Source organism: Mesoplodon mirus, assembly GCF_964341445.2.
Source record: "Mesoplodon mirus genome assembly, chromosome: 7".
Lineage (NCBI taxonomy): Eukaryota > Metazoa > Chordata > Mammalia > Artiodactyla > Ziphiidae > Mesoplodon > Mesoplodon mirus.
The window spans coordinates 75,431,759-75,457,548 of NC_138983.1; the positions used below are offsets into that span (position 1 = coordinate 75,431,759).

The 25,790-nt window shown below is 45.0% G+C and overlaps 1 protein-coding gene across 1 annotated transcript in view; it reads left to right on the plus strand.

Annotated features, from left to right (window-relative positions):
* Positions 1 to 25,790, plus strand: part of LOC309808807 (forkhead-associated domain-containing protein 1-like) — a gene marked incomplete at both ends in the record, with an annotated part of 80,793 nt that overhangs the window by 38,055 nt on the left and 16,948 nt on the right. The window contains 3 exons of the mRNA XM_082629382.1: positions 8,710 to 8,819; positions 11,916 to 12,152; positions 24,308 to 24,416. Coding sequence (XP_082485508.1) covers positions 8,710 to 8,819; positions 11,916 to 12,152; positions 24,308 to 24,416 — 456 coding nt within the window. The remainder of the gene's footprint in view (positions 1 to 8,709; positions 8,820 to 11,915; positions 12,153 to 24,307; positions 24,417 to 25,790) is intronic.

Consider the following 25,790-nt stretch of genomic DNA (forward strand, 5'->3'; position numbering starts at 1 on the left):
TTTTTGTTTTTTGTTTTTTTTTTGTTTTTTTTTGTTTTTTTTTTTTAATTTAATTTTATTTTTTTGCTTTATAACAAATTTAATCAGTTATACATATACATATGTTTCCATATCCCCTCCCTTTTGCGTCTCCCTCCCACCCTCCCTATCCCACCCCTCCAGGCGGTCACAAAGTACCAAGCTGATCTCCCTGTGCTATGCGGCTGCTTCCCACTAGCTATTTACCTCACGTTTGGTAGTGTATATATGTCCATGCCGCTCTTTCACTTTGTCACAGCTTACCCTTCCCCCTCCCCATATCCTCAAGTCCATTCTCTAGTAGGTCTGTGTCTTTATTCCTGTCTTACCCCTATGTTCTTCATGACATTTTTTTTTCTTAAATTCCATATATATGTGTTAGCATACAGTATTTGTCTTTCTCTTTCTGACTTACTTCACTCTGTATGACAGACTCTAGGTCTATCCACCTCATTACAAATAGCTCAATTTCATTTCTTTTTATGGCTGAGTAATATTCCATTGTATATATGTGCCACATCTTCTTTATCCATTCATCCGATGATGGACACTTAGGTTGTTTCCATCTCCGGGCTATTGTAAATAGGGCTGCTATGAACATTTTGGTACATGTCTCTTTTTGAATTATGGTTTTCTCAGGGTATATGCCCAGTAGTGGGATTGCTGGGTCCTATGGTAGTTCTATTTGTAGTTTTTTAAGGAACCTCCATACCGTTCTCCATAGTGGCTGTACCAATTCACATTCTTTATTTCTTTATTTATGGCTGTGTTGGGTCTTCACTTCTGTGTGAGGGCTTTCTCCAGCTGCGGCGAGCAGGGGCCACTCTTCATCGCGGTGCGCGGGCCTCTAACCATCGCGGCCTCTCTTGTTGCGGAGCACAAGTTCCAGCCGTGCAGGCTCAGTAGTCGTGGCTCACGGGTCCAGCTGCTCCGTGGCATGTGGGATCTTCCCAGACCAGGGTTCGAACCAGTGTCCCCTGCATTGGCAGGCAGACTCTCAACCACTGCGCCACCAGGGAAGCCCCCACCCCAGCATTTTAATGTGAAAACGTTCAAACATACAGCAAAGCAAAAAGAATTTTACAGAGACAGCTCTCCTCCTAATTCTACCACTAACACTTTGCTGTACTCTTTATTACATTTCTGTCTACCCATCCTTCTTGTCCTGCATTAATCCATCTTATTTTTTGGATGCATTTCAAAATAAATAGCACACATCTGTAGTCCTCCCCCTAAATGTTTTAGCACATATACCATTAACTAGAACTCAACATGTTTTGTCTCCTTCATGTAAAATGAACACAGAATGTGTATTAGTTATCATGATTGCATAACGAATTCTCCCCAAACGTAGCAGCCTAAAGCAAAATCAAACATGTGTTATCATCTATACAGTTTCTGTGGGTCAGGAATTTGGCAGCAGCTTAGCAGGACGGCTGTGGCTCAGGGTCCCTCGTAAGGCTGCAGTCATCTGAAGGCTTGACCTGGGCCAGAGGATCCACTTGGAACACGGCTGCTCACATGGGTGTCAGCAGGAGGCCCCGGTTCCTCACCACATGGGCCTCCCCAGAGAGTGGCTCGAGCGTTCCCATGACACGGCAGCTGCTCCTCCTGAGCAAGTGATCCTGGAGGACAAGATGGAAATGGCAACATCTCTTGTGACTAAGCCTCAGAAGTCATGCTCTGTCATTGTTGCAATATCCTGCTGGTTACCCAGGGCGTCACCCTCCAGTGTGGGAGAAGACTACACACGGGCCTGAAGACCAGGAGGTGGGGATTATCAGCAGTCATCTTGGAGGCCGACTACCACAGCCTGCCCTCGGGTCCTCAATGATTCACACTCCTCCTCCTCTCTCCCGAGGCCCCCCAAAATCTCACCCCAGTAACAGCATCGGCTCAAATTCCAGAATCTCGTCTAAATCAAGTCCAGGTACAGATGGGGCTCATGGGTGTAGTACGTTACGTTCAGCTCATCAAGTACTACTTCCAGAAATCTGAAGACCTCTGAACAAAGGGTCTGTCCCTCACACACCCAGCACATATTGGTGGGACAGACATAGCATCACTGCTACATACACTCCTCTTGTTCCAAAAGAAGAAAAACAGGAAACACACAGGAGTCCCTGGCCCAAAGCAGTTCTGAAGTCCAGCTGGGAAAATATCGCCAGTTCCTTGATTGGGCTTCAGTCCAACTCTTGCCCAGAAATGACTTTCCAGGGCTCTTGGCTCTGCCCCTGGTCCGTGAGTTCCGCCTTCTGAGTCGTCCTCCCTTCCCTATGAAAGGTGTCCCATGGATGTGGCTGCATAGTTTTATAGCCTGCTTCCTGCCTGTAGAAGCTTGGGGGTCCAGACGCTTCTTTGACTTTTGTGGGTCTCTGTCAGTCTGAGTTGGCAGTGCTTCTTATTGGGGTTCATCCTATCAGGCAAAAACCACGCCCACAGACTTTTTTGTCACAAGCCCTTCCACCATGGGCTTCTGCAAAGACTGACAAAGGACCGAAGCTTCTTAGAAGCCCAGTTCTTTGACCAAAGGGTTCTCTTGGACACTGCCCTGGATCTGTATTCTTAACAAAGGATTTTACAACCACACCCTCAGCTTCTTCTCTGGACTGTGTTTTCTTGAGAGCGCCCTTGATTTGATGTTTGCCCAGAACCTGTTTCTTACATTTCATTTGCCACCTGGAGAGGCAGGGAATTTTCAAGCCCAGAACATTGCCCTGATTTAACAGCCCTTCCTTTAACTGTCTCTCCCCCTCACATTTCACTATAAGTAGTAAGAAGTAACCAGGCAGCACCTTCCAAGACTCTGTCTGGGACTCTCTTTAGCTTGACCACTCAGCCTCATCACAAACATTTTCTACCTTCCTCATGACCACAGGCAACGTGTTAGGAAACCTTCTGCCACCACCTGACAAGGATCCCTTAACCCCAGTAACATTTTCCTCACTTTCCTGGAACCCTTCCCTCACGGCCTCCTCAAAGGCCATCGGGCTTCTCCTAAGACTATTCAGGCTTTCTCAAAGACTCTTGGCCAAAGTCCTCCAGCTTCTGGCCACTGTTCCATCCCAAACCACTCCACATTGTAGGGTTTTTGTTAAATTTTGCACCACTCCTGGTGCCCAAACCTGTATTTGCTAGTTATTGTTGCATAACAAATTACTGCAGGATGTAATGGCCTAAAACAACAGTAAACATTTATTATCTCATAGCTTCTCTGAGGCAGGAAGTTGGGAATGGCTTAGCTGGGGGATTCTTGCTCAGGCTTGTCCATGAGGTGGCAGTAATGGTGGTGGCTGGGCTGTGGTCCTCTGGGGGCTTGTCTGGGGCTGGAGGACCCACCTCCAGGATGGGTCACTCCCATGGCTTTTGGTAAGAGGCCTCAGTTCTTCACTAAGTGCACCTCTCCATACGTTGCTTGAGCATCCTCAAGCTGCCAGCTCCTCCAGACAAGTGGTCCTAGCGAGTGAGGCAGAAGCTGCAATGTCTTTTATGATCTAACCTCAGGAATCAAACTGTGTCATTTCTGCAATATCCTTGGTTACATAGAGAAGCTTTGTTACGGACTGAATTGCATTCCCCCAAAATTCATATGCTGAGGCCTCAATCCCAATATCGCAGAATGTGACCATATTTGGAGATAGTGTATTGAAATAGATGATTAAGTTAAAATGAGATGATTGGGTGGGCCCTAATCCAAGGGCTGGTGTCCTTGTAAGAAGAGAGAGAGAGACGCCAGGGATGCACGTGCACAGAGAAAAGGGCATGTGAGGACACAGCAGGAAGGTGGCCGTCTGCAAGCCAAGGAGAGAGGCCTAACCCTGCCCACACCTTGATCTTGGACTTCCAGCCTCCAGAACTGTGAGAAAATGAATTTCTTTTGTTAAGACCTCCTGTGGTGTTTTGTTATGGCAGCCCCAGCTAACTAATATAAAGTCCATCCAGTATTGGAGAGGATGATGCAAGGCTCTGAATACCAGGAGACAAGAATCAGTGGGGCCATCTGGGAGACTGGCTACCACACCCTGAAAGGTGTAGATCTTGAATGTGCTCACTGAGTTTTGCCAGTCGTGCACACCTATGTAACCCAAATTCCTATCAAGATATAGAACATTACCATCACCCCAGAAAGTTCCCTCATGTCCCTCCCCAGTCAATTCCCAGCCCCAGGCCCCAGAGGCACCCACTCTTCTGAATTCTTTTCCCGCCATGGATTAGATATTCCTGTTCTAGAATCTCAAGTACACAGAACCATGTAGTACATGTTCCTTTGTGGAAGGCTTTTTTCACTCAGCATAGTATTTCTGAGATTCATTCATTTTGTTGTATGCATCATGTTCTGTCTTATGAACATATATACAGGGTTTTGGGGTTTTTTGTTTTTTTTTTTTTTTGCGGTATGCGGGCCTCTCACTGTTGTGGCCTCTCCCGCTGCGGAGCACAGGCTCCGGAAGCGCAGGCCCAGCGGCCATGGCTCACGGGCCCAGCCGCTCCGCGGCACATGGGATCCTCCCAGACCGGGGCACGAACCCGTATCCCCTGCATCGGCAGGCGGACTCTCAACCACTGCGCCACCAGGGAGGCCCGGGTTTTTTTTTTAATGTGTCCTTTGGACACATGGCACATGGGCTGTTTCTTTTCTTTTTTTCACTCCGCCATTTAAATTTTTCCACTGTAATCACTGGTTTCTCCAGTGCCATGCTGAACTTGGGGCTTCTCTGAAGGACTTGGATTCCCCCTGGAGAAATGAAGGATGAGTCGTATGGCTTAGAGTCCCTCACATCTACCTGGGCTCTATCTCCTCAGCCTCTCAGCCAGGTCTCATGTTTCCAAACGTTTGCCCTCGTTCCCCTGACACTCTCGCCATCCTCAGAAAAGGACTTTCATCTTCCCGTGTCATGGGGAGTTCCTTTGTGTCTGGGCCTCTCTACTGCACGCTTTAGAGAAAACTCTGTGCTCCAGTCCTCCATGCTGTCTCTTGACAGAAAACACCTCTTTTTAAGGGTTCTGAGAAAGCTCTTTCCTCTCTTAGCAAAGCTGGGCTCTTCCAATTAAATTGGTTTACTGTTAGACTGTCACCTTGCTTTAGACTTGAAAAATTCTATTTGAAAACCCAAAGCCAAGGATTTATTTACTGCAGATCAGGTCAGGGTTTCTCAATCTTGGCACAGTGACAGGTGGGTCGCATAACTCCTTGTTGAAGGATCTGTCCTGTCCACTGTAGAGTGTTTAGCAGCATCCCTGACTCCTACCCACCAGAGATACCAGTAGCAACACCACCACCCCCCCTAACTGTGGTTCTCAAAAATGTCTCCAGACGTTGTCAAAAATGAAAACGTCATTTTGCCTGGGGGAAAACTCACCCTGTTCTAGTTAATACTCATCCTTCCTTTACCACAAGGCAATAAAACGTCAGCTCCAAGGCCAAATCTTAATGGCAAGAGCTCATGGGAGGTGGGGAAGAATTACTGAGAAAAGAAAATATGTGGAGTGACTTATTAAAATAGCATCTTGATTCATATATATATATATTTTTCCCAATAATAGGATCATATGAACCTAACATAGGTAACCTTTTTTTTTCTTTTTTTAGCCGTGCCGCTCAGCTTGCAGGATCTTTGTTCCCCAGCCAGGGATGGAACCTGTGCCCCCTGCAGTGGAAGCACAGAATTCTAATCACTGGACTGCCAAGGAATTCCCTACCTGATTTTTAAAATTCAGTAATATGTCATAAACATCTTCCCACTTCAATACATTGACTACATAGTGGTTAAAAGCATAGGCTCTGAATCCAACAAACTTAGGTTCATCCCTTGACTCTACCACTTACCAGCTGTGTGTCCTTGAGCAGGTGACTTGCCGTCTCTGTGCCTCATATCTCTCACGTATAAAATGGAGATGGGAATAATAATGCCTATCTCACTGGGTTGTTATGAAGACGAAATCGTATCCTGCCTGTAAGTGCTGAGCACAGCGCCTGGTGCATAGCGAACATTCAGTAAATATTAAAATATTTAATATTTTAATATTTAAATTTTAAATTTTACAATCTTAATAATTTAAATATTTTAAAATTTTAATATTTAAATTTTAAATATTAAAATTTAAAAATTAAGTTATTACCTAACCATGATTGTTATTTAACTTTTATTTACAACTTACAATGTCTGAAAGACACAGTTAAGGTGCACACATACTGCCCCTGGTGCAGACTGGTGATTATTGGAGCGCACCAGGACAGCTGGGGGTTGTTAAAATATTAAAGTAACTCCCCTGCCTTTTGGCCAACAGCTCATGCCCGAAAATTCTTAAAGTGCCTGCGTCCCCATATCCACCGTCCCACCGCCCCAGCCCTCCCGACTCTCCCTGGGGCTTCTCCCCACTGGGACCTCCGAAGGATCCAGCAGCTAGAGTTAAGCCGGTTTGGTCATACATGGCCCTTAGGTTCTTTTTGATAAATAACAGTAGCCGGTAAAGAAGTTTGGGGCAGGTGAGGGGTAACTGCTCCCGCACCTCCCTGCCTGGGTGTAAGGAAAGCAAGTCTCAGAGCAAATTCTAGCCCCACAAAGACTTTGAGTAAACACACCTTCCCCAGTAAAGGGACCCCATCGATCAGCCTGTTCTGTAAGATTGATGAAGTCCCCCCTCCGGCCATCATCTTGCAGGGAAGCGTCCCTCAAGACAGCCACGACACGGTCGTAGAGGCAGCCGGAGTCACCCCTAGAGATGGCATCAGACGCCAGAACTCTAAGCTGAGACTGGACAGGGGCCCAGTTAGGGTCAGACCCCGAGGCCCTCCCTGGGGACACAGGCCAGTCAGTACCTTCCTCCAATGAGAGCCGATTTCTTGAGGAATCTGAAAACAGATCAACTCTTCCTCCTGAAAACTCAGTTTCCAAATTGAGATGCGCAATCAGTGTAAAATAAACCCCAGATTTCAAAGGCTTCATGCCTCGAAGAAAAAGAATATAAAATATCTCCATATTTTTTGTCGATCACGTGTTGAAATGATGCTTTTTAATGTATTGGGTTAAATAAAATTGATCATTAAAAATTCCTCTCTTCTTTTTACCTTTTTAACGTGACTACGAGAAAATTGAAAATTGCATTCTGTAGCTCCCTTTATTTCTCTATCAGGCACTGCTGCTATAGTCAGTTAGGACTTAGCTGCTCAGGATCCAAGAGAGTCAGATGGGGGCAGTGAGCTTCAAATAAAAGTTTGCTAATCATGGACCTAGTTGGGAGGTGGAGGGAGAGAAAATGGGCAGCTGCTGAAGTTCCAGGCCCTTCTGTTCCTCGTGCCCCAGGAACCAGTGTGGCCAGGGCTGCTCATTCAACACGCAAGGCTGTGCATTCTCTGGGCACCACAGGCCATCAGCTATGTCCACTAGAGGTTCTGGGGTCCACAAACAGGTTTGAGACCTGGCTGGGGGGCAGGAATCTTTGACTCTAAAATGCATAAATAAAAAATACAGAAGCAAAATGAATAAATGATGAATGTCCACAAACATGACAGTGTGTGCTTCATTCATCATTAATGTTAATACTCATTAAAGTTTCATCACCACTGAAAACAATTTGTTCAGTTTCTCACTTCACAGGAAGATAAGAATGTGCAGTGACTGTCCAGAAACCATAGTCGCTTGGAAATTTAAAATATGCTGCTTGGGCCCAAGTGATCTCACACGTAGAATTATAGAAATCTTTACAAACGTTTCTACACCAATAAAAAGAAATGTATTCAGTGTTGATGTGAGTGAATTGCGAGATGTCTGATGTGATACAGAGTGGGGTCCCCAAACACAATGCCATAATCCCTGAAAGTCATATAAAAAGGCCTTGTAATACTGGGGTAAATAAGAAAAAATATAGGAAAGCTTAAATGTCTATCAAGTGGATCCTAGTTAAACACGTTTGGCACACTTGGACAATGGACCACAATGCTACCCTGGAAAAGAACCAAGTACAGCTACAAATACTGACATGGGGAGATGTTTTTGATATTGTTAGCTGAAAAGTAAGCTGGATAAGAATCTCTGTCATGTAAATGCATTTTTGTTTTTTGACAAGATATGACTGCAATAAAAAATATAGCTAATGTTTAGCGCTAAATGCGCTACATGAGGGGTCAGCAAACTTTTCCTGTAAAGAGCCAGATAGTAAATACTTTAGGACTTGTGGGTCACATGGTCTCTGCTGCAACTACTCAGCTCTGCCTTTGTAGCTGGAAAGCAGCCATAAATAATATGTAAATGAATCACTGTGGCTGTGTTGCAATAAAACTTTATTTACAAACATAGGCAGAAGGCCAGATTTGGCCGCAGGGCCATAGTTTGCCAACCCCTGCTCTATATCATTATTCTATTTAATCTCCAGATAGCCCTTTATAACAGAGACTATCAGGGATCCTGAATTATGTATGTGGAAACGAAGGCTTAGAAAGAGCAAATGACTTGCCCAAGGTCATCAGCTCTTATGCGGCATAGAAAAAAGTCTGGAAAGAGGCACACCACAGTGCATCAGTGCAGTTAACGCTGGGGAAGAGAAATGAGGCAGCTCTTACCCTTTCCAGTCCTCCTGTAATGCTTTCAGTGCATAAGTCTCATGAATGTGAAGGTTAATCTGAAAATATTCTTTAAGACTTTGGGGAAACTCACTGTCTCCTCTGCATTCTCTGTTGATCTTGTGTGTTAGTGTGGACCAACGCGGCGGAACTGTCGGAACAATCAGTGGCCGAGGAAATTCCTGGGGCAGAGCCCTACAGAGAAATTTTTGTGGACCAGGACCTGTCCCAGCACGATAAGGTGAGGGGTCTTGGGGAAGCACAGAGCTACAGCAGCAAGAGGGACCATGGAGAGATTGCCACTGCCTCTTGTTCTCTGTGTCTCAAGGACTGTCCCTTTTTCCTACTTCCAAGAAACCACCTCTTCCTCCCAAGACATTCAGCCAGGTTTGGCCACTGCTCATTTTATCCCAAATAACATCTACAACTACAAGGTACTGAGCACCTACTGTGTGCTGGGCCATGTCCTGTGCACTTGACATTTATTAGCTCGTTAATCTTCACCAACTTCAAAATAGATTTTATCAGCCTCACTTTGCAGATGAGGAAACTGAAGCTCAGAGAGGTTCAGTGATGTGTTCACGGCTGCCCAGTGCAAGGAGCAGTGTTAGGATTCAAAGCGAGGTCTGGTTAGCTTCTCAGCGGGTACTTCTAACTCCCACACAGTAATCACTTGGTCAACCTTCAGTGATGGAACAGTGACGCAAAAACACGTTCCTAGCAGGAGGAATTGAGCCCTGAAGTCAGGGAGGCGTGGGCCGAGAGACTCGTTAAAGAACCAGAGAGGTTTAAAGCAGGGATGTGAGCAGAACAGGTGGATTCAAGCCATCCTGGGAAGGGCCCAGGTCAATTTCTCCCCACTTAGACACGACTCGAAAGTTACTCTAAAAGAAGCAGTCTATAATATCTCGCTTTCCTTCAGGGCCAGGGCCTGCTCCTGCAGCAATTCTCAGAGTTTGTGAGGAGCAGACCTACCTGGGGTTCTTGTCAGACACGGAAATCCAAACCTTCAGGAGGCAGGGGGTTCCAACCCAGGCATCCTGGGACCAGACTCTGAAAAATGTTGCAGAAAGGCGAGAAGCCACGCTCAGATTCTGTATTTATCGCTGTGTAACAAGCCATCCCAAAACTTAGCGGCTTCAAACAGCAATTCATTATTCCCCAGAATCTATGGGTTGACCTGGAAGGTTCCTTTGCTCACGTCCCCTGGCCTCACTCATGCGGCCTCAGTCAGCCGCTGGCTTGGCCAGTTTGGTGGTCGGTCTCCATTGGCCTCCTTCCCACATCTAGGGCCTCAGCCAGGATGCCTGGACTGGTGCGCCCCTTTGTGCATGTGGTTTTTCATCACAGCACGGTGGTCTCAGGGTTCCCAGGGGGCCAGAGCAGAAGCTGCACAGCCTGTAAGAACTTGCCTGGAGATCATGCAGCATCACTTCCACTCCATTCCGTTGGTTAAAGCAAGTCACGGGGCCAGCCCAGACTAGAGGGTGGGGAAATAGACTGGATGGCAAAACTGCAAAGTATTTGTTGCCATTTTTCAACCTGCCTCAATTTTAACTCGGAAATATAGTGCAACCACTATAATTTTTTCTATTTATAGAAAATGTTTATAAGCCATTTATCATTTTTTCTATTTATAATAGAAAGAATTCTTTCTCTTTATAAGCCATTTCTACCCTAACTTGCCAGGACTCCTTCAAGTGACAATAAACAAATTAGCTTGAGGGGGAGCATCGATTAGCTCAACTTATTGGAAAATTTAAAGGGCCACTAGCTTCAGGTATGGCTAGATCCAGGAGCTTGAATAATGTCATCAGAACACCTCCTCACTACCAACCTCTCCCCTCTGTTTCCCTCAGAGTCTGGCTTTCTACATGACGCTGGCTTTGTGTGTCAGAAAAGACAAACTCAGGCAAACAAGCCTACATATTTAAAGTTTATGATCCAAAAGAAGGCAAGATGCTCTCCCTCTGTAATCGATGTGTGAAATCTCTGATTGACCAGCTTGGGCCACATGCACATGGGGAGGTGGGACAGGAAGGAGCAGGGCACATGACTGACAATCCTACCCAGACCCCATGGAAGGAGGAACGCTCCCTCCAGAAGGGCAAAGGGACCCTCAGCAGGAAAGCAGAACCCACAGCTGTCCACTGCCCTCTGCAAACTTCTTATATTCCAGCACTGGCACGGGGCCTGGCACTTAGTTGCTGCCCTATGAATGTTTGTTGCATGAAAAATGAATAAGCACCTGGCTGATCATAACAGGGTGAAACAGGGGAAACTGCCCAGGAGTAGGGAATATGTCTGATGCTCTCTCTTGAAGTTTTGCCACCAACTTTCACAAGGACCCAAAGGAAGGCCCCTGGCAGCAGCTGGCAATGTCAGACAGGCTTTCTCATGAGCAAGACCCTGTCCTTCCCCAGGTCACGGAGCTAGCAGGTCGTGAGGCTGACTGGACGGCTCTCCTGGGAATGAGCTGGCCCAGAAATTGCCCATTTACCTCCTCCCATGACTGCTTTGGAAAAGGCCTCTGGGGAATTTTTTCTTCTTCTTCTTCTTCAGTTTTTCTGACATTTTATTGATAACGTCTGGTGAGAAATTTGGGGGAATTTTTTTTTCCTTTTTTGGAAAACCTAACCAATTCTTTGGCTGCAGAGCTTTATCACTGGAGAGATGGAGGACAGGGTTAATTATACCTGTGGGTACAGTCTACCAGCAATTTTGTTTTTCCAGCCAAAAGTTTACATGAGCCCATGCAAATAAATCAGTATTCCTGTCTCATTTACTTTCCAGATTGAGTTACCTGGAAAAAATTCATACATGAATAGCCAAAAGAGGCAGGAAATATTAGAAGAGAGGAAAGGGAAAACAAATAGTTAAGAATGTTTTAAGTTAAAACAAATAACCCTCATTATAGGCAGAATGTGGTCAAACAGAATGTTGTTTTCCTAACTACCTTTCCTAGGTCCCCAGTGTGCTAGGCTGTATATTATAAATGAAAACACTCTAAGTAAACTTTCTAGCAACAAATGTTCCCAAGTGGGATGGTTGTTCTTAATATGAAAGTCTAATTCTCAGGGAAAGGAAAGTGTCCGTACCTGTGAGGTATAGACATCCATTACAGGAGTCTATATACAATTACCTCATTTTAACCCAATTCTTGTCTCTATGAGATTTTCGAAGTGACAGAGATAGCCTTGAAAGTCTGCCTTTTCCCTCCCTGCCTGCCCTCACCTTCCCAAAGAATGATACCATATTTTTCCTGTCTTTCTTTAAATGGGCTCAGCCTTACACCCAGACCCACACCTAGTAAATTTCCCATCTGGCCTCCACCCAGGATGAAATAATTCTGCTGCTGGGAAAAGAAGTCAGCCGTCTCTCCGATTTTGAACTTGAATCTAAATACAAAGACACCGTGATAGCAAGCCTGCAGAACCAAGTGGCCAACCTGAGCCAGAAGCTGTTGGAAACAGCTGCCTCCAGGCAGAAGGAGAGGGTGATCCCGCCCAAGTTTCAGGTTCTGCATGAAGAGGACGATGCCCAACAGAGAGAGATCCAGAGCTTGAAAAACCAGGTAGGGCTCAGAGACAAGTGGGTCGGGGCCTTGGGGTCACAACACAGGGTGACAGCTCTCAGGTAGAGCCTGGGGGGAGCCACCCAGGTAGTTAGAAATGGGCAGTGAGCACAGCATGGTGAGGAGTACAGTTCCAGGGAGTGCAGGGTTGGCAAGTTTCTAGCCTTGTAAGAACAATATTAGATTTGATTAAGTGCCTACCATGTTCAGGCCCCGGTGCAGGTGCTTTGGGTGCATTAGCTTATTTATTTATTTATTTATTTATTTATTTAATTTATTTAATTTATTTATTTATGGCTGCATTGGGTCTTCGTTGCTGTGCACGGGCTTTCTCTAGTTGCAGTGAGCAGGGTCTACTCTTCACTGTGGTGCATGGGCTTCTCATTTCAGTGGCTTCTCTTGCTGCAGAGCATGGGCTCTAGGCACGTGGGCTTCAGTAGTTGCAGCATGAGGGCTTCAGTAGCTGTGGCTCATGGACTCTAGAGTGCAGGCTCAGTAGTTGTGGCCCACGGGCATAGTTTCTCCACAGCATGTGGGATCTTCCTGGACCAGGGCTCGAACTCCTGTCCCCTGCATTGGCAGGGGGATTCTTAAACACTGCACCATGAGGGAAGTCCCCTCATTAGCTATTTAAACCTCAGTCTTCTGACACATGCCATTCTACAGATGAGGAGACTGAGGCACGCTCAGCGATGCCCAGGAGCTTGTTACAGCTTGCACAGCAAGTGAGAGACAGTGATGTGATTTGGGCTCAGCTCTGCCACCTTGTACACCTCATGCTTTCACACCCACTTTGCATTTCCACCCAACTCCTGTCGCTTCAGTGACCACTTCTCACACCCACCCGGACCCAGCCAGAAAGAGCTGGAGATGGGGAGAAGGAACCCCACAGTGTTCCAAACACTGAGGCCTTTATCAAACCCTGAAGGCAGCTGCTGGTTCATTTATAGGGAATTTCACCAAAAATTCTCCACCCAGAATGTCTGGATTTACCAGTCAACTTCCTTCCTCCTGAAACTAAATCCAAAAGAAAAAAAAAATTTTTCTTAAGTTTTAAAGAACTACTTTAAAATTGGCCACTGATCTGGTACGTAAATTATATCTCAACAACGTTGATAAAAAAGCAATTGGAAATTGATGAATTTTGGCCTCAGTGCATAATTCTGCTTAAAACCGTAGTCAGATTTGGTTCAACATGACGGAGTAGAAGGACATGCTGTCACTCCCTCTTTCGAGAACACTGGAATCACAACTAACTGCTGAACAATCATCGACAGGAAGACACTGGAACTCACCAAAAAAGATACCCCACATGCAAAGACAAAGGAGAAGGCGCAAAGAGACAGTAGGAGGGGCGCAATCCCAATGAAATCAAATCCCATCACTGCTGGGTGGGTGACTCACAAACTGGAGAACACTTATACCACAGAAGTCCACCCACTGGAGTGAAGGTTCTGAGCCCCACGTCGGGCTTCCCAACCTGGGGGTCCGGCAATGGGAGGAGGAATTCCTAGAGACTCAGACTTTGAAGGCTAGTGGGATTTGATTGCAGGACTTTGGCAGGACTGGGGGAAAGAGCGATTCCACTCTTGGAGGGCACACACAAAGTAGTGTGTGCATTGGGACCCAGGGGAAGGAGCAGTGACCCCATAGGAGACTGAACCAGACCTACCTGCTAGTGTTGGTGGGTCTCCTGCAGAGGCGGGGGGCAGCTGTGGCTCACCAAGGGACAAGGACACTGGCAGCAGAAGTTCTGGGAAGTATTCCTTGGCATGAGCCCTCCCAGAGTATGCCATTATCCCCACCAAAGAGCCCGGGTAGGCTCCAGTGTTGGGTCACTTCAGGCCAAACAACTAACAGGGAGGGAACCCAGACCCACCCATCAGCAGACAAGCAGATTAAAGTTTTACTGAGCTCTGCCTACCAATGCCACAGCCAGCTCTACCCACCACCAGTCCCTCCTATCAGGAAACTTCCACAAGCCTCTTAGATAGCCTCATCCACCAGAGGGCAGACAGCAGCAACAAGAAGAACTACAATCCTGCAGCTTGTGGAACAAAAACAATATTCACAGAAAGACAGAAAAGATGAAAAGGCAGAGGGCTATGTAACAGATGAAAGAACAAGGTAAAACCCCAGAAAACAACTAAATGAAATGGAGATAGGCAACCTTCCAGAAAAAGAATTCAGAATAATGATAGTGAAGATGATCCTGGACCTCAGAAAAAGAATGGAGGCAAAGATCGAGAAGATGCAAGAAATGTTTAACAAAGATCTAGAAGAATTCAAGTACAAACAAACAGAGATGAACAATACAATAACTGAAAAAAAAAACACACTAGAAGGAATCAATAGAATAACTGAGGCAAAAGAACGGATAAGTGACCTGGAAGACAGAATGGTGGAATTCACTGCTGCGGAACAGAATAAAGAAAAAAGAATGAAAAGAAATGAAGACAGCTTAAGAGACCTCTGGGACAACATTAAACACAACAACGTTCACATTATACGGGTCCCAGAAGGAGAAGAGAGAGAGAAAGGACCCGAGAAGATATTGAAGAGATTATAGTCAAAAACTTCCCTAACATCGGAAAGGAAATAGCCACCCAAGTCCAGGAAGCACAGAGAGTCCCATACAGGAGAAACCCAAGGAGAAACACACCGAGACACATAGTAATCAACTTGGCAAAAATTAAAGAAAAATTATTGACAGCAGCAAGGGAAAAATGACAAATAACATACAAGGGAACTCCCAGAAGTTTAACAGCTGATTTCTCAGCAGAAACTCTACCAACCAGAAGGGAGTGGCATGATATACTTAAAGTGATGAAAGGGAAGAACCTACAACCAAGATTACTCTACCCAGCAAGGATCTCATTGAGATTCGATGGAGAAATCAAAAGCTTGACAGACAAGCAAAAGCTAAGAGAATTGAGCACCACCAAACCAGCTCTACAACAAATGTTAAAGGAACTTCTCTAAGTGGGAAACACAAGAGAAGAAAAGGACCTACAAAAACAAACCCAAAACAATTAAGAAAATGGTCATAGAAACATACATATCGATAATTACCTTAAATGTGAATGGATCAAATGCTCTAACCAAAAGACACAGGGTTGCTGAAAGGATACAAAAACAAGACCCATCTATATGCTGTCTCCAGGCGACCCACTTCAGACCTAGGGACACATACAGACTGAAAGTGAGGGGATGGAAAAAGATATTCCATGCAAATGGAAATCAAAGGAAAGCTGGAGTAGCAATACTCATATCAGGTAAAATACACTTTAAAATAAAGAATGTTACAAGAGACAAGGAAGGACACTACGTAATGATCAAGGGATCAATCCAAGAGGAAGATATAACAATTATAAATATATATGCACCCAACATAGGAACACCTCAATACAAAAGGCAATCGCTAACAGCTCTAAAAGAGGAAATCAACAGTAACACAATAATAGTGGGGGACTTGAACACCTCACTTACACCAATGGACAGATCATCCAAAGAGAAAATTAATAAGGAAACACAAGCTTTAAATGACACAATAGACCAGATAGATTTAATTGATATTTGTAGGACATTCCATCCTAAAACAGTAGATTACACTTTCTTCTCAAGTGCGCATGGAACATTTTCCAGGATAGATCACGTCTTGGGTCAAAAATCAAGCCTCAGGAAATTTAAGAAAATTAAAATCATATCAAGCATCTTTTCTGACCACAACGCTATGAGATTAGAAATGAATTACAGGGAAAAACCTGTAAAAAACACAAACACATAGAGGCTAAACAGTACGTTACTAAATAACCAAGAGATCACTGAAGAAATCAAAGAGGAAATCAAAAAATACCTTGAGACAAATGACAATGAAAACATGACGTTCCAAAACCTATGGGATGCAGCAAAAGCATCCCATAGTTCTAAGAGGGAAGTTCATAGCTATACAAGCCCACCTCAAGAAACAAGAAAAATCTCAAATAAACAATCTAACGTTACACCTAAAGGAACTAGAGAAAGAAGAACAAACAAAACCCAAAGTTAGCAGAAGGAAAGAAATCATAAAGATCAGAGCAGAAATAAATGAAATAGAAACAAAGAAACCAATAGCAAAGATCAATAAAACTAAAAGCTGGTTCTTTGAGAAGTTAAACAAAATTGATAAACCATTAGCCAGACTCATCAAGAAAAAGAGGGAGAGGACTCAAATCAATAAAATTAGAAAGGAAAAAGAAGTTACAACAGACACCGCAGAAATACAAAGCATCCTAAGAGACAACTACAAGCAACTCTATGCCAATAAAATGGACAACCTGGAAGACATGAACAAATTCTTAGAAAGTTATAACCTTTCAAGTCTGAACCAGGAAGAAATAGAAAATATGAACAGACCAATCACAAGTAATGAAATTGAAAGTGTGATTAAAAATCTTCCAACAAACAGAAGTCCAGGACCAGAAGGCTTCACAGGTGAATGCTATCAAACATTTAGAGACGAGCTAACACCCATCTTTCTCAAACTCTTCCAAAAAATTGCAGAGGAAGGAACACTCCCAAACTCATTCTCTGAGGCCACCATCACCCTGATACCAAAACCAGACAAAGATACTACAAAAAAAGAAAATTACAGACCAATATCACTGATGAATATAGATGCAAAAATCCTCAACAAAATACTAGCAAACAGAATCCAACAACACATTAAAAGGATCATACACCATGATCAAGTGGGATTTATCCCAGAGAGGCAAGGATTCTTCAATATATGCAAATCAATCAATGTGATACACCATATTAACAAATTGAAAAAGAAAAACCATATGATCATCTCAATGGATGCAGAAAAAGCTTTTGACAAAATTCAACTCTGATTTATGATATAAACTCTCCAGAAAGTGGGCATAGAGGGAACCTACTTCACCATAGTAAAGGCCATATATGACAAAGGCACAGCAAACATCATTCTCAATGGTGAAAAACTGAAAGCATTTCCTCTAAGATCAGGAACAAGACAAGGATGTCCACTCTCACTACTATTCTTCAACATAGTTTTGGAAGTCCTAGCCACAGCAATCAGTGAAGAAAAAGCAATAAAAGGTATCCAAATTGAAAAAGAAGAAGTAAAACTGTCACTGTTTGCAGATGACAGGATACTCTACAGAGAGAATCCTAAAGATGCCACCAGAAATCTACTAGAGCTAATCAATGAACTTGGTCAAGTTGCAGGACACAAAATGAATGCACAGAAATCTCTTGCATTCCTATACACTAATGATGAAAAATCTGAAAGAGAAATTAAGGAAACACTCTCATGTACCACTGCAACCAAAAAATACAATAGCTAGGAATAAACCTACCTAGGGAGACAAAGACCTGTATGCAGAAAACTGTAAGACACTGATGAAAGCAATTAAAGATGATAGCAAGAGATGGAGAGATATACCATGTTCTTGGATTGGAAGCATCAATATTGTGAAAATGACTCTACTACCCAAAGCAATCTACAGATTCAATGCAATCCCTATCAAATTACCAATGGCATTTTTTAGAGAACTAGAACAGAAAAGCTTAAAATTTGTGTGGAGACACAAAAGACCCCGAATAGCCAAAGCAGTCTTGAAGGAAAAAAATGGAGCTGGAGGAATCAGACTCCCTAACTTCAGCCTATACTACAAAGCCACAGTAATCAAGACAATATGGTACTGGCACAAAAACAGAAATATAGGTCAATGGAACAGAATAGAAAGCCCAGAGATAAACCCACACACCTATGGTCAACTAATCTATGACAAAGGAGTCAAGGATATACAGTGGAGAAAAGACAGTCTCTTCAATAAGTGGTGCTGGGAAAACTGGACAGCTACATGTAAAAGAATGAAATTAGAACACTCCCTAACGCCATACACAAAAATAAACTCAAAACGGATTAGAGACCTAAATGTAAGACCAGACACTCTAAAATTCTTAGAGGAAAACATAGGAAGAACACTCTTTGACATAAATCACAGCAAGATATTTTTTGATCCACTTCCTAGAGTAATGGAGATAAATACAAAAATAAACAAATGGGACCTAATGAAACTTCAAAGCTTTTGCACAGCAAAGGAAACCATAAACAGGATGAAAAGACAACCCTCAGACTGGGGGAAAATATTTGCCAAGGAAGCAACTGACAAATGATTAATATCCAAAATATATAAAGAGCTCATGCAGCTCAATATTAAAAAAACAAACAACCCAATCCAAAAATGTGCAGAATACCTAAATAGACGTTTCTCCAAAGAAGATATACCGCTGGCCAAGAAGCACATGAAAAGCTGCTCAACATCATTAATTATTAGAGAAATGCAAATCAAAACTGCAATGAGGTATCACCTCACACCAGTTAGAATGGGCATCATCAGAAAATCTACAAACAACAAATGCTGGAGAAGGTGTGGAGAAAAGGGGACCGTCTTGCACTGTTGGTGGGAATGTAAATTGATACAGCCACGATGGAGAACAGTATGGAGGTTCCTTACAAAACGAAAAATAGAATTACCATAGGACCCAGCAATCCCACTACTGGGCATATACCCAGAAAAAACCATAATTCAAAAAGCCACATGCACCCCAATGTTCATTGCAGTACTATTTACAACAGCCAGATCATGGAAGCAACCTAAATGCCCATCGACGGACGAATGGTTAAAGAGGAAGTGGTACATATATACAATGGAATATTACTCAGCCATAAAAAGGAACAAAATTGGGTCATTTGTAGAGACGTGGATGCATCTAGAGACTGCCATACAGAGTGAAGTAAGTCAGAAAGAGAAGAACAAATATCATATATTAATGCATATATGTGGAACCTAGAAAAATGGTAAAGATGAACCAGTTTGCAGAGCAGAAATGGAGACACACATGTAGAGAACAAACGTATGGACACCAAGGGGAGAAAGCGGCAGGGGGTGGTGGTGTTGGTATGATGAATTGAGAGATTGGGATTTACATGTATACACTGATGTGTATAAAATGGGTGACTAATAAGAAAAATATAAATAAATAAACATTTTTAAAAAGGAGAGAGGAAAAAAAAAACCATAGTCAATGCTTGGGGGCCTTTGTTCTCTTGTTCTCTGTTTACTGTCTTTCCCTCTGTAACCGATTCTAGGTACACAGTTTCAATCCTAGAAATGGTGCTCTAGAAAGGACACAGATTGTGTATGGTGAACCTAGGAGATTCTAGCAGGAAACTGTAAGCTCCATGAAGGCAAAGGTTGGGCCCAGTAACCTTCTAGAACTCTGTTAGGACCGTGTCTGTTTGTCTGTTCTTTATTCATCCATCCACCCATCCGTCCATTAATCCAAAGAAATATTTTGGGGGGCCTATCCCGTGCCATGCCCTCTTCCAGGCTCTGAGAATTCAGCAGAGAACAAGACAGACATGATCCTTCCCCCTGTTATGCTCTAGTGAGGGAGACAGAAAAAACAAGTCAACAAATACATGCTCTAATATTTAAATGAACTAATGACTCTCCTTCAAACCTGGTTTTGAAAAAACAATGAAAGTAACAGGTCCTGTAGGAATTATTAGTGCAAACAGCTACCTTGACATGTAGCTGACACATTAATGAGCATCTTTTTCTTGAACTGAACCCAATTTTGCTGAAATATTCCTTTCAGTTATTCTCCCATTTCAGAGCTTTCCTGAGAAAATGACATGTCTTTTTCAGGTACATGGATGAGGCTGAATTATTCCCACATACCTTTTTTATTTTTGGCCATACCACGCAGCTTGCAGGATCTTAGTTCCCTGACCAGGGATCAAACCCAGGCCTCCAGCAGTGGAAGCACAGAGTCCTAACCACTGGACTGCCAGGGAATTCCCCACATACCATTTTTTAAATAATTGAAATATATTTGACATAGAATATTATATAATTTCCACATAGCTTTGAATATCAGCCGGTCCCAATTTGAGTATTATTTAAAGTGGCTGCCGATATCTGGGGGAAAAAATGTTTTTTTACAAAGAAATTATCTAGAAATAATTACACTGATGCATCATGCTCTTGCCTCCCCTACCACTGGAGCTTCACTTATAACTGAAGAAGAATATTTTATAGCAAGGCATATATGAACCAGAGGCTCCATCGGTTTGAACTCAAATCGAGTTTCAACCACTGACATTTTAGTTTCTTAACTATTCTACTGCCTGCAGAGCATTCCACCAGAAGTGTAAGCCACATGGCAGGTTGATTTATGGTTCTGATTACTTTATGTGTTTTCCCTGGTCCCCGAAGGTGTGTGCATAATGATTTGCTCTCAGAGATCTTCGATCTGCTACAGTATCACTAGAAAATTCTTACCTCCATGTGCTCTTATACGCCTGTGCTAATTAGAAACCAAATTATCATCCTGAAAGAATCACTCCTCCTAGCACTCTTAACTTTCTTATGATTCAGTGCCCATTTTATTACACAGCTTAACAGACATTAAACATCTTGGAATTTATGCCATTACAAACAATATGGATATTTACTTTGATAGTAAAAGTATCAAAGAGGTTTGAAGACTCTTTGGAGTTTTCCAGCAATCCAAAATCCTAAAACTCTGACACTCAGATTGAAATATTTTCAATCTGTCAAAACCACTGGAGTCTTAGAGGGGAACGTATGTTTTCCCTTCTGGAAGTTTGTCTCTGTGTGTTCTATCTCTGGTATCATGCAAATAAAAGCATTAAGCTGAGAAGAGCTTACAAACACTTTCAGTGTTCCAAGGACCTTTTATGGAAAAGTTGTATTTCCCCCCAACAGAGAAAAGTAAGATGTGAAAGAATTTTTTCACTCAAAGTTTCCAAAGCACAAACATGCAAAAGTATAGCCTTGGGGAGAGTGGGGGTCAGAGTGGCCTGTGTCCCCGCAACTTCTAGCATAGACCCCCCCCAATAATGTCTCAGGTGCCCCAGGGAAAAAGTAAGTGTAACTGCCCCAAATGTCCTAGACTCTGAACCATGATGGTGTATGAAACGAGTCAGAAAACTTGTGAGACCTTGACGGTTCTGTTAATTCTACCAGAGTAATAATGACAAGATTTCCAAGGATACAAACCAAGACCAAAGGCTGTGAGCGCCATCTGGTGGCCATATCAGCACGCCCGAACTCCATTACCTGGGCATGCCCACCACCTCCCCCCAATTTTTTTTTTTTTTTTTTTTTTAGCGTGATGCCCGCAACCTGGTCTGATTGTAAACAGGGAATTTCCTGTATTTCTTCTTTTGGAGGGATTATTTTTATTTAAGACACTGAGTCTCTATTTACTCTTATAACAGTTATTTTAAATTTAATGCACGTTTTTAAGTTTAAAAAGGGAGCTGCTTCTACGAAAAACGCTAAGAAATTATAGTGGGGCTAGCCAAGAGACATGGGAAAAATAGTGAAAGTGGTATATGAATGACTGAAGTTTAGGAACTCTCTTCGGGTGGGGTTGCCAGATAAAGTAAGGACACCCAGTTAAATTTGAATTTTAGAATTTCGTTGTAGTGTGTGTCCCAAATATTGCATGGGACACATTTGCACTGAAATATTATTCATTATCTGAAATCCTATTTTAAGTGAACATCCTTTTTTCCTCCCCTAAATCTGGCAACCTTACCTTAGGAGAACAAAGAAATTGCACCCAGGACTTCCCTGGTGGCACAGGGGTTAGGGATCCGCCTGCCAGTGCAGGGGACACGGGACCGAGCCCTGGTCCGGGAAGATCCCACCTGCCGTGGAGCATGTAAGCCTGTGCGCCACAACTACTGAGCGCTCGTGCCACAACTACTGAAGCCCGTGTGCTTAGAGCCCAGGCTCCGCAACAAGAGAAGGTGCCGCAATAAGCCTATGCACCGCAACAAAGACCCAACGCAGCCAAAAATAAATTAATAAATAAATAAAATTTATTTTTAAAAAAGGAAAAGAAATTGCATCCTTCTCCTTGTCACTTCCATTTTGATCTATCAAAACAAGCTAGTGGGGCTTCCCTGGTGGTGCAGTGGTTGACAGTCCACCTGCCGATGCAGGGGACACAGGTTCGTGCCCCGGTCTGGGAAGATCCCACATGCTGCGGAGCGGCTGGGCCCGTGGGCCATGGCCACTGAGCCTGCACTTCCGGAGCCTGTGCTCCACAACGGGAGAGGCCACAACAGTGAGAAGCCCGCGTACAGCAAAAAAAAAACAAAAAAAAACAAAACAAGCTAGCTCTTGTCCTGTCTACGGATTGCTTGACATTTATGCCCCAATAAACGTGTCCCTGTGGGAGTACTGAGGCCTGACATCTGAAAAATCACAGGGCAAAGGCCCACAGTGCACCTTGAGGTGGGAATGTCCGGGCCACTCAGAACAAGCAGTCTGGCCACATCAGACCGAGAGGGAGGGGGTTCTGGGCCCAGCTCTCTTTCCCGGCCTCTCGGGTACCTGCTCTGTGGAGGCCGAGGCCTGGCAGCTACTTTCGGGCCCTTACCAACGTTGCATTTGATGGAGAGCCTTCCGCACCCCACGTGTAGACCTAGACTCCTGGAGGGGGGCCCGCCCTTGAGGGGGCTCTGAGCCATGGACTTAGAGGGTGCTCACAGCAGCCATAGATAGAGCCGGCCTGTGGTGCTCCCACCCACGATTCCTGTATTTCCTTTATTTTTTTATTATTTTTTTTTTTTGCGGTACGCGGGCCTCTCACTGTTGTGGCCTCTCCCATTGCGGGGCACAGGCTCCGGATGCGCAGGCTCGGCGGCCATGGCCCACAGACCCAGCCGCACCGCGGCATGTGGGATCTTCCCGGACTGGGTCACGAACCCGCGTCACCTGCATCGGCAGGCGGACTGTCACCCACCTCGTCACCAGGGAAGCCCCTGTATTTCCTCTTAATAACAACCACACTGGCATTTAAGTGAGCCTGGCAAGGCTTACAAATGCACACATAAAGATTACCAACTACCTTCCCCAGAGACGGACGAGGGAAGTTGAAGCTAAAACACACCGTGAGGGCTTCCCTGGTGGCGCAGTGGTCGAGAGTCCACCTGCCGATGCAGGGGACACGGGTTCGTGCCCCGGTCCGGAAAGATACCACATGCCGCGGAGTAGCTGGGCCCCTGAGCCATGGTCGCTGAGCCTGCGCGACCGGAGCCTGTGCTCTGCAATGGGAGAGGCCACAACTGTGAGAGGCCCGCATACAGCAAAAAAAACCCAAAATAAACCCAAAACAAAAGAAAGAAAACACCCCGTGGGTAGTCAGAGGAGAGGACCGTCATAGCTCATCCCCCTGTGCCGTGTGCCAGGCTTGATCTGAGCACCTGTACACATGTTAACTTATTAAAATACTTCTAACAATCCTATCAGGTTGGGACTACCATCACCCCGCGTGCAGACTGAACAAAAGGAAACAGAATATGGTGTCCTCCTTGTGCTCACAAAGCCCGTTAACTGGCAGAGGCAGGACTTGAAGGCCACAGTCCGGCTCCCGAGTCCATGCCATGCTTTACAGCCTCCAACTTCTCACGCTCATTCCTAGAGCCACCTGGGAAGGAGGAACCAGGCAACTAAAGACTGGGTTTGAATCAGACTCCACGTCTGACCAGCCGCGTGATCCCGAGCAGGGGGCCTCGCCTCTCTGAGTCTCAACCTGGCTCCCTTGCAAAATGCGCACATTAATGGGAACGTCAGCCTTCAGCAACGCTGTGACGAGTATCAGTGTAGCATGTGTGAACGGGCTCTGTAAACTCTGGAGTGTTCTGTGAGGTATAAACTACCCTCTATTCTCATTAGAGGGAATTCATTTCATAACCTGCTCCCGGCTCTTGAACTTTGCTGTGCATCCAGTCAGTGCTGGATGATCTGGAACCAACAGCTGGTCTATTTATGGATGAAAACCCACAGGTCATAGGAAGACAGCAGCACCGGAGCCCCTGGGTGGCCACAAAGATAAGGTTCGTGTCTTGAGGACCGATGACATGGTGGTCACTGAAGGAACAGGCCCCTCCTGCCCCTTCCACTAGTGACAACTGAAAACCTTGGTTTCCCCAACACCCCGATCCAAGATCAGCCCGACTCTTTGCCCAACGTTGGAGAAGTACCGGCGTGTCCTGCAGGCCTGGCTGACCCCCTCTGACTGTGTGTTGCCTCCTTCCACAGATCAGTGCCCTACAGCAAGGCTACAACCAGGTGCTGAGCCAGACCCTGGAAATCACCTCCCTGAAGCACGAGGCCGAGAACTTAAGGAGGGATGCTGCAATCACGTCAGGTGAGGCCCTTCTGCATTCAGGCCCCAGAGCTTCTGCCCTCCCCCTGCAGACATCACCAGTCAACCAGCGCACCTGTGCCCGTGACACGGGTGCAGGCTCAGGGATCACCCGTGTCGGTGCATTAGAGTTCTCCCTCAGTGGAGGTTTCTTGCCACCCAGTTCCGAGGGCAGGGCCTGGTAAATATTTGAGAGAATGGTATCTCTTGGCTACAAGGTCTCCTGAGCACTGGCCCCACCAGGGAGAACACAGGTCGCCTTGTGGCTTGGGTGGTTCCACAAAGCAGCCTGAGTGCAAACTAGAGCATGGACAAAATGGGGTCACTCCTTTAAGGCACCCATAGTCTCACCCATTTCAGCCGAGTGCACTTGGGCCCAAAGGAAACCATTTTCTAATTTGATCAGAGGTGGTTCCCTGATAAAGGGCTTGGGTTGGGAGAGGGGCAGCCAATGCACAGCTGTGACTGAGCTTTGATTTCCCTGGATTCCTTCATTGCTTCCACATGTTTCTTGAGCTCCTTCTAGGTGTCAGGCCCCGTTCCAGGCTCCGGGGAGGGAGAGCCAAGCAAGACAGTCAGATTCCTGTACTCACAGATTTGGGAGGGGGTGACAGACAATAAAAGTAAACAGATGAATAAACAAGCCCACTTCAGAGAGCAGTGGTGCTGTGGAGAAAATAAACTGTGTGTCGTGGTGGCCAGCGCTTCAAGGGGGGAGGCCAAGGGGGACCAGCTTAGTGGGTGTGCAACCATGGAACTCAGGTGGGACTTGAACCCGTGGGCTGGGACTCGAACCCAGTCAGAACCCACTATCTTTTAATCGAGATCATGCATCTGGTCTCGGGACTTACTAAAGCTCAGGTTCTTTATGTCTCATCGCAGAAAGAATTCAGTGAGAGACAAAGTAAGAAGTGGATTTCTTTAGAGAGAAACACACTCCACAGACAGAGTGTGGGCCATCTCAGAAGGCTAGAGGCCCCCAAATATGGGGCGGTTAGTTTTTATGGGCTGGGTAATTTTATAGGCTAATGAGTGGGAGGATTGGGACAACTCTAATATTTTGGGGAAGAGGCGGGGATTTCCAGGAATTGGGCCAACACCCACTTTTTTTTTTTTTTTTTTCTGTATGCGGGCCTCTCGCTGTTGTGGTCTCTCCCGTTGCGGAGCACAGGCTCTGGACACGCAGGCTCAGTGGCCATGGCTCACGGGCCCATCCGCTCCACGGCATGTGGGATCTTCCCGGACCGGGGCACGAACCCATGTCCCCTGCATCGGCAGGCGGACTCTCAACCACCGCGCCACCAGGGAAGCCCCACCACCCACTTTTTGACCTTTATGCTCAGCCTCGGAACAGTCCTGGTGCTGGTGCGTGTGTCA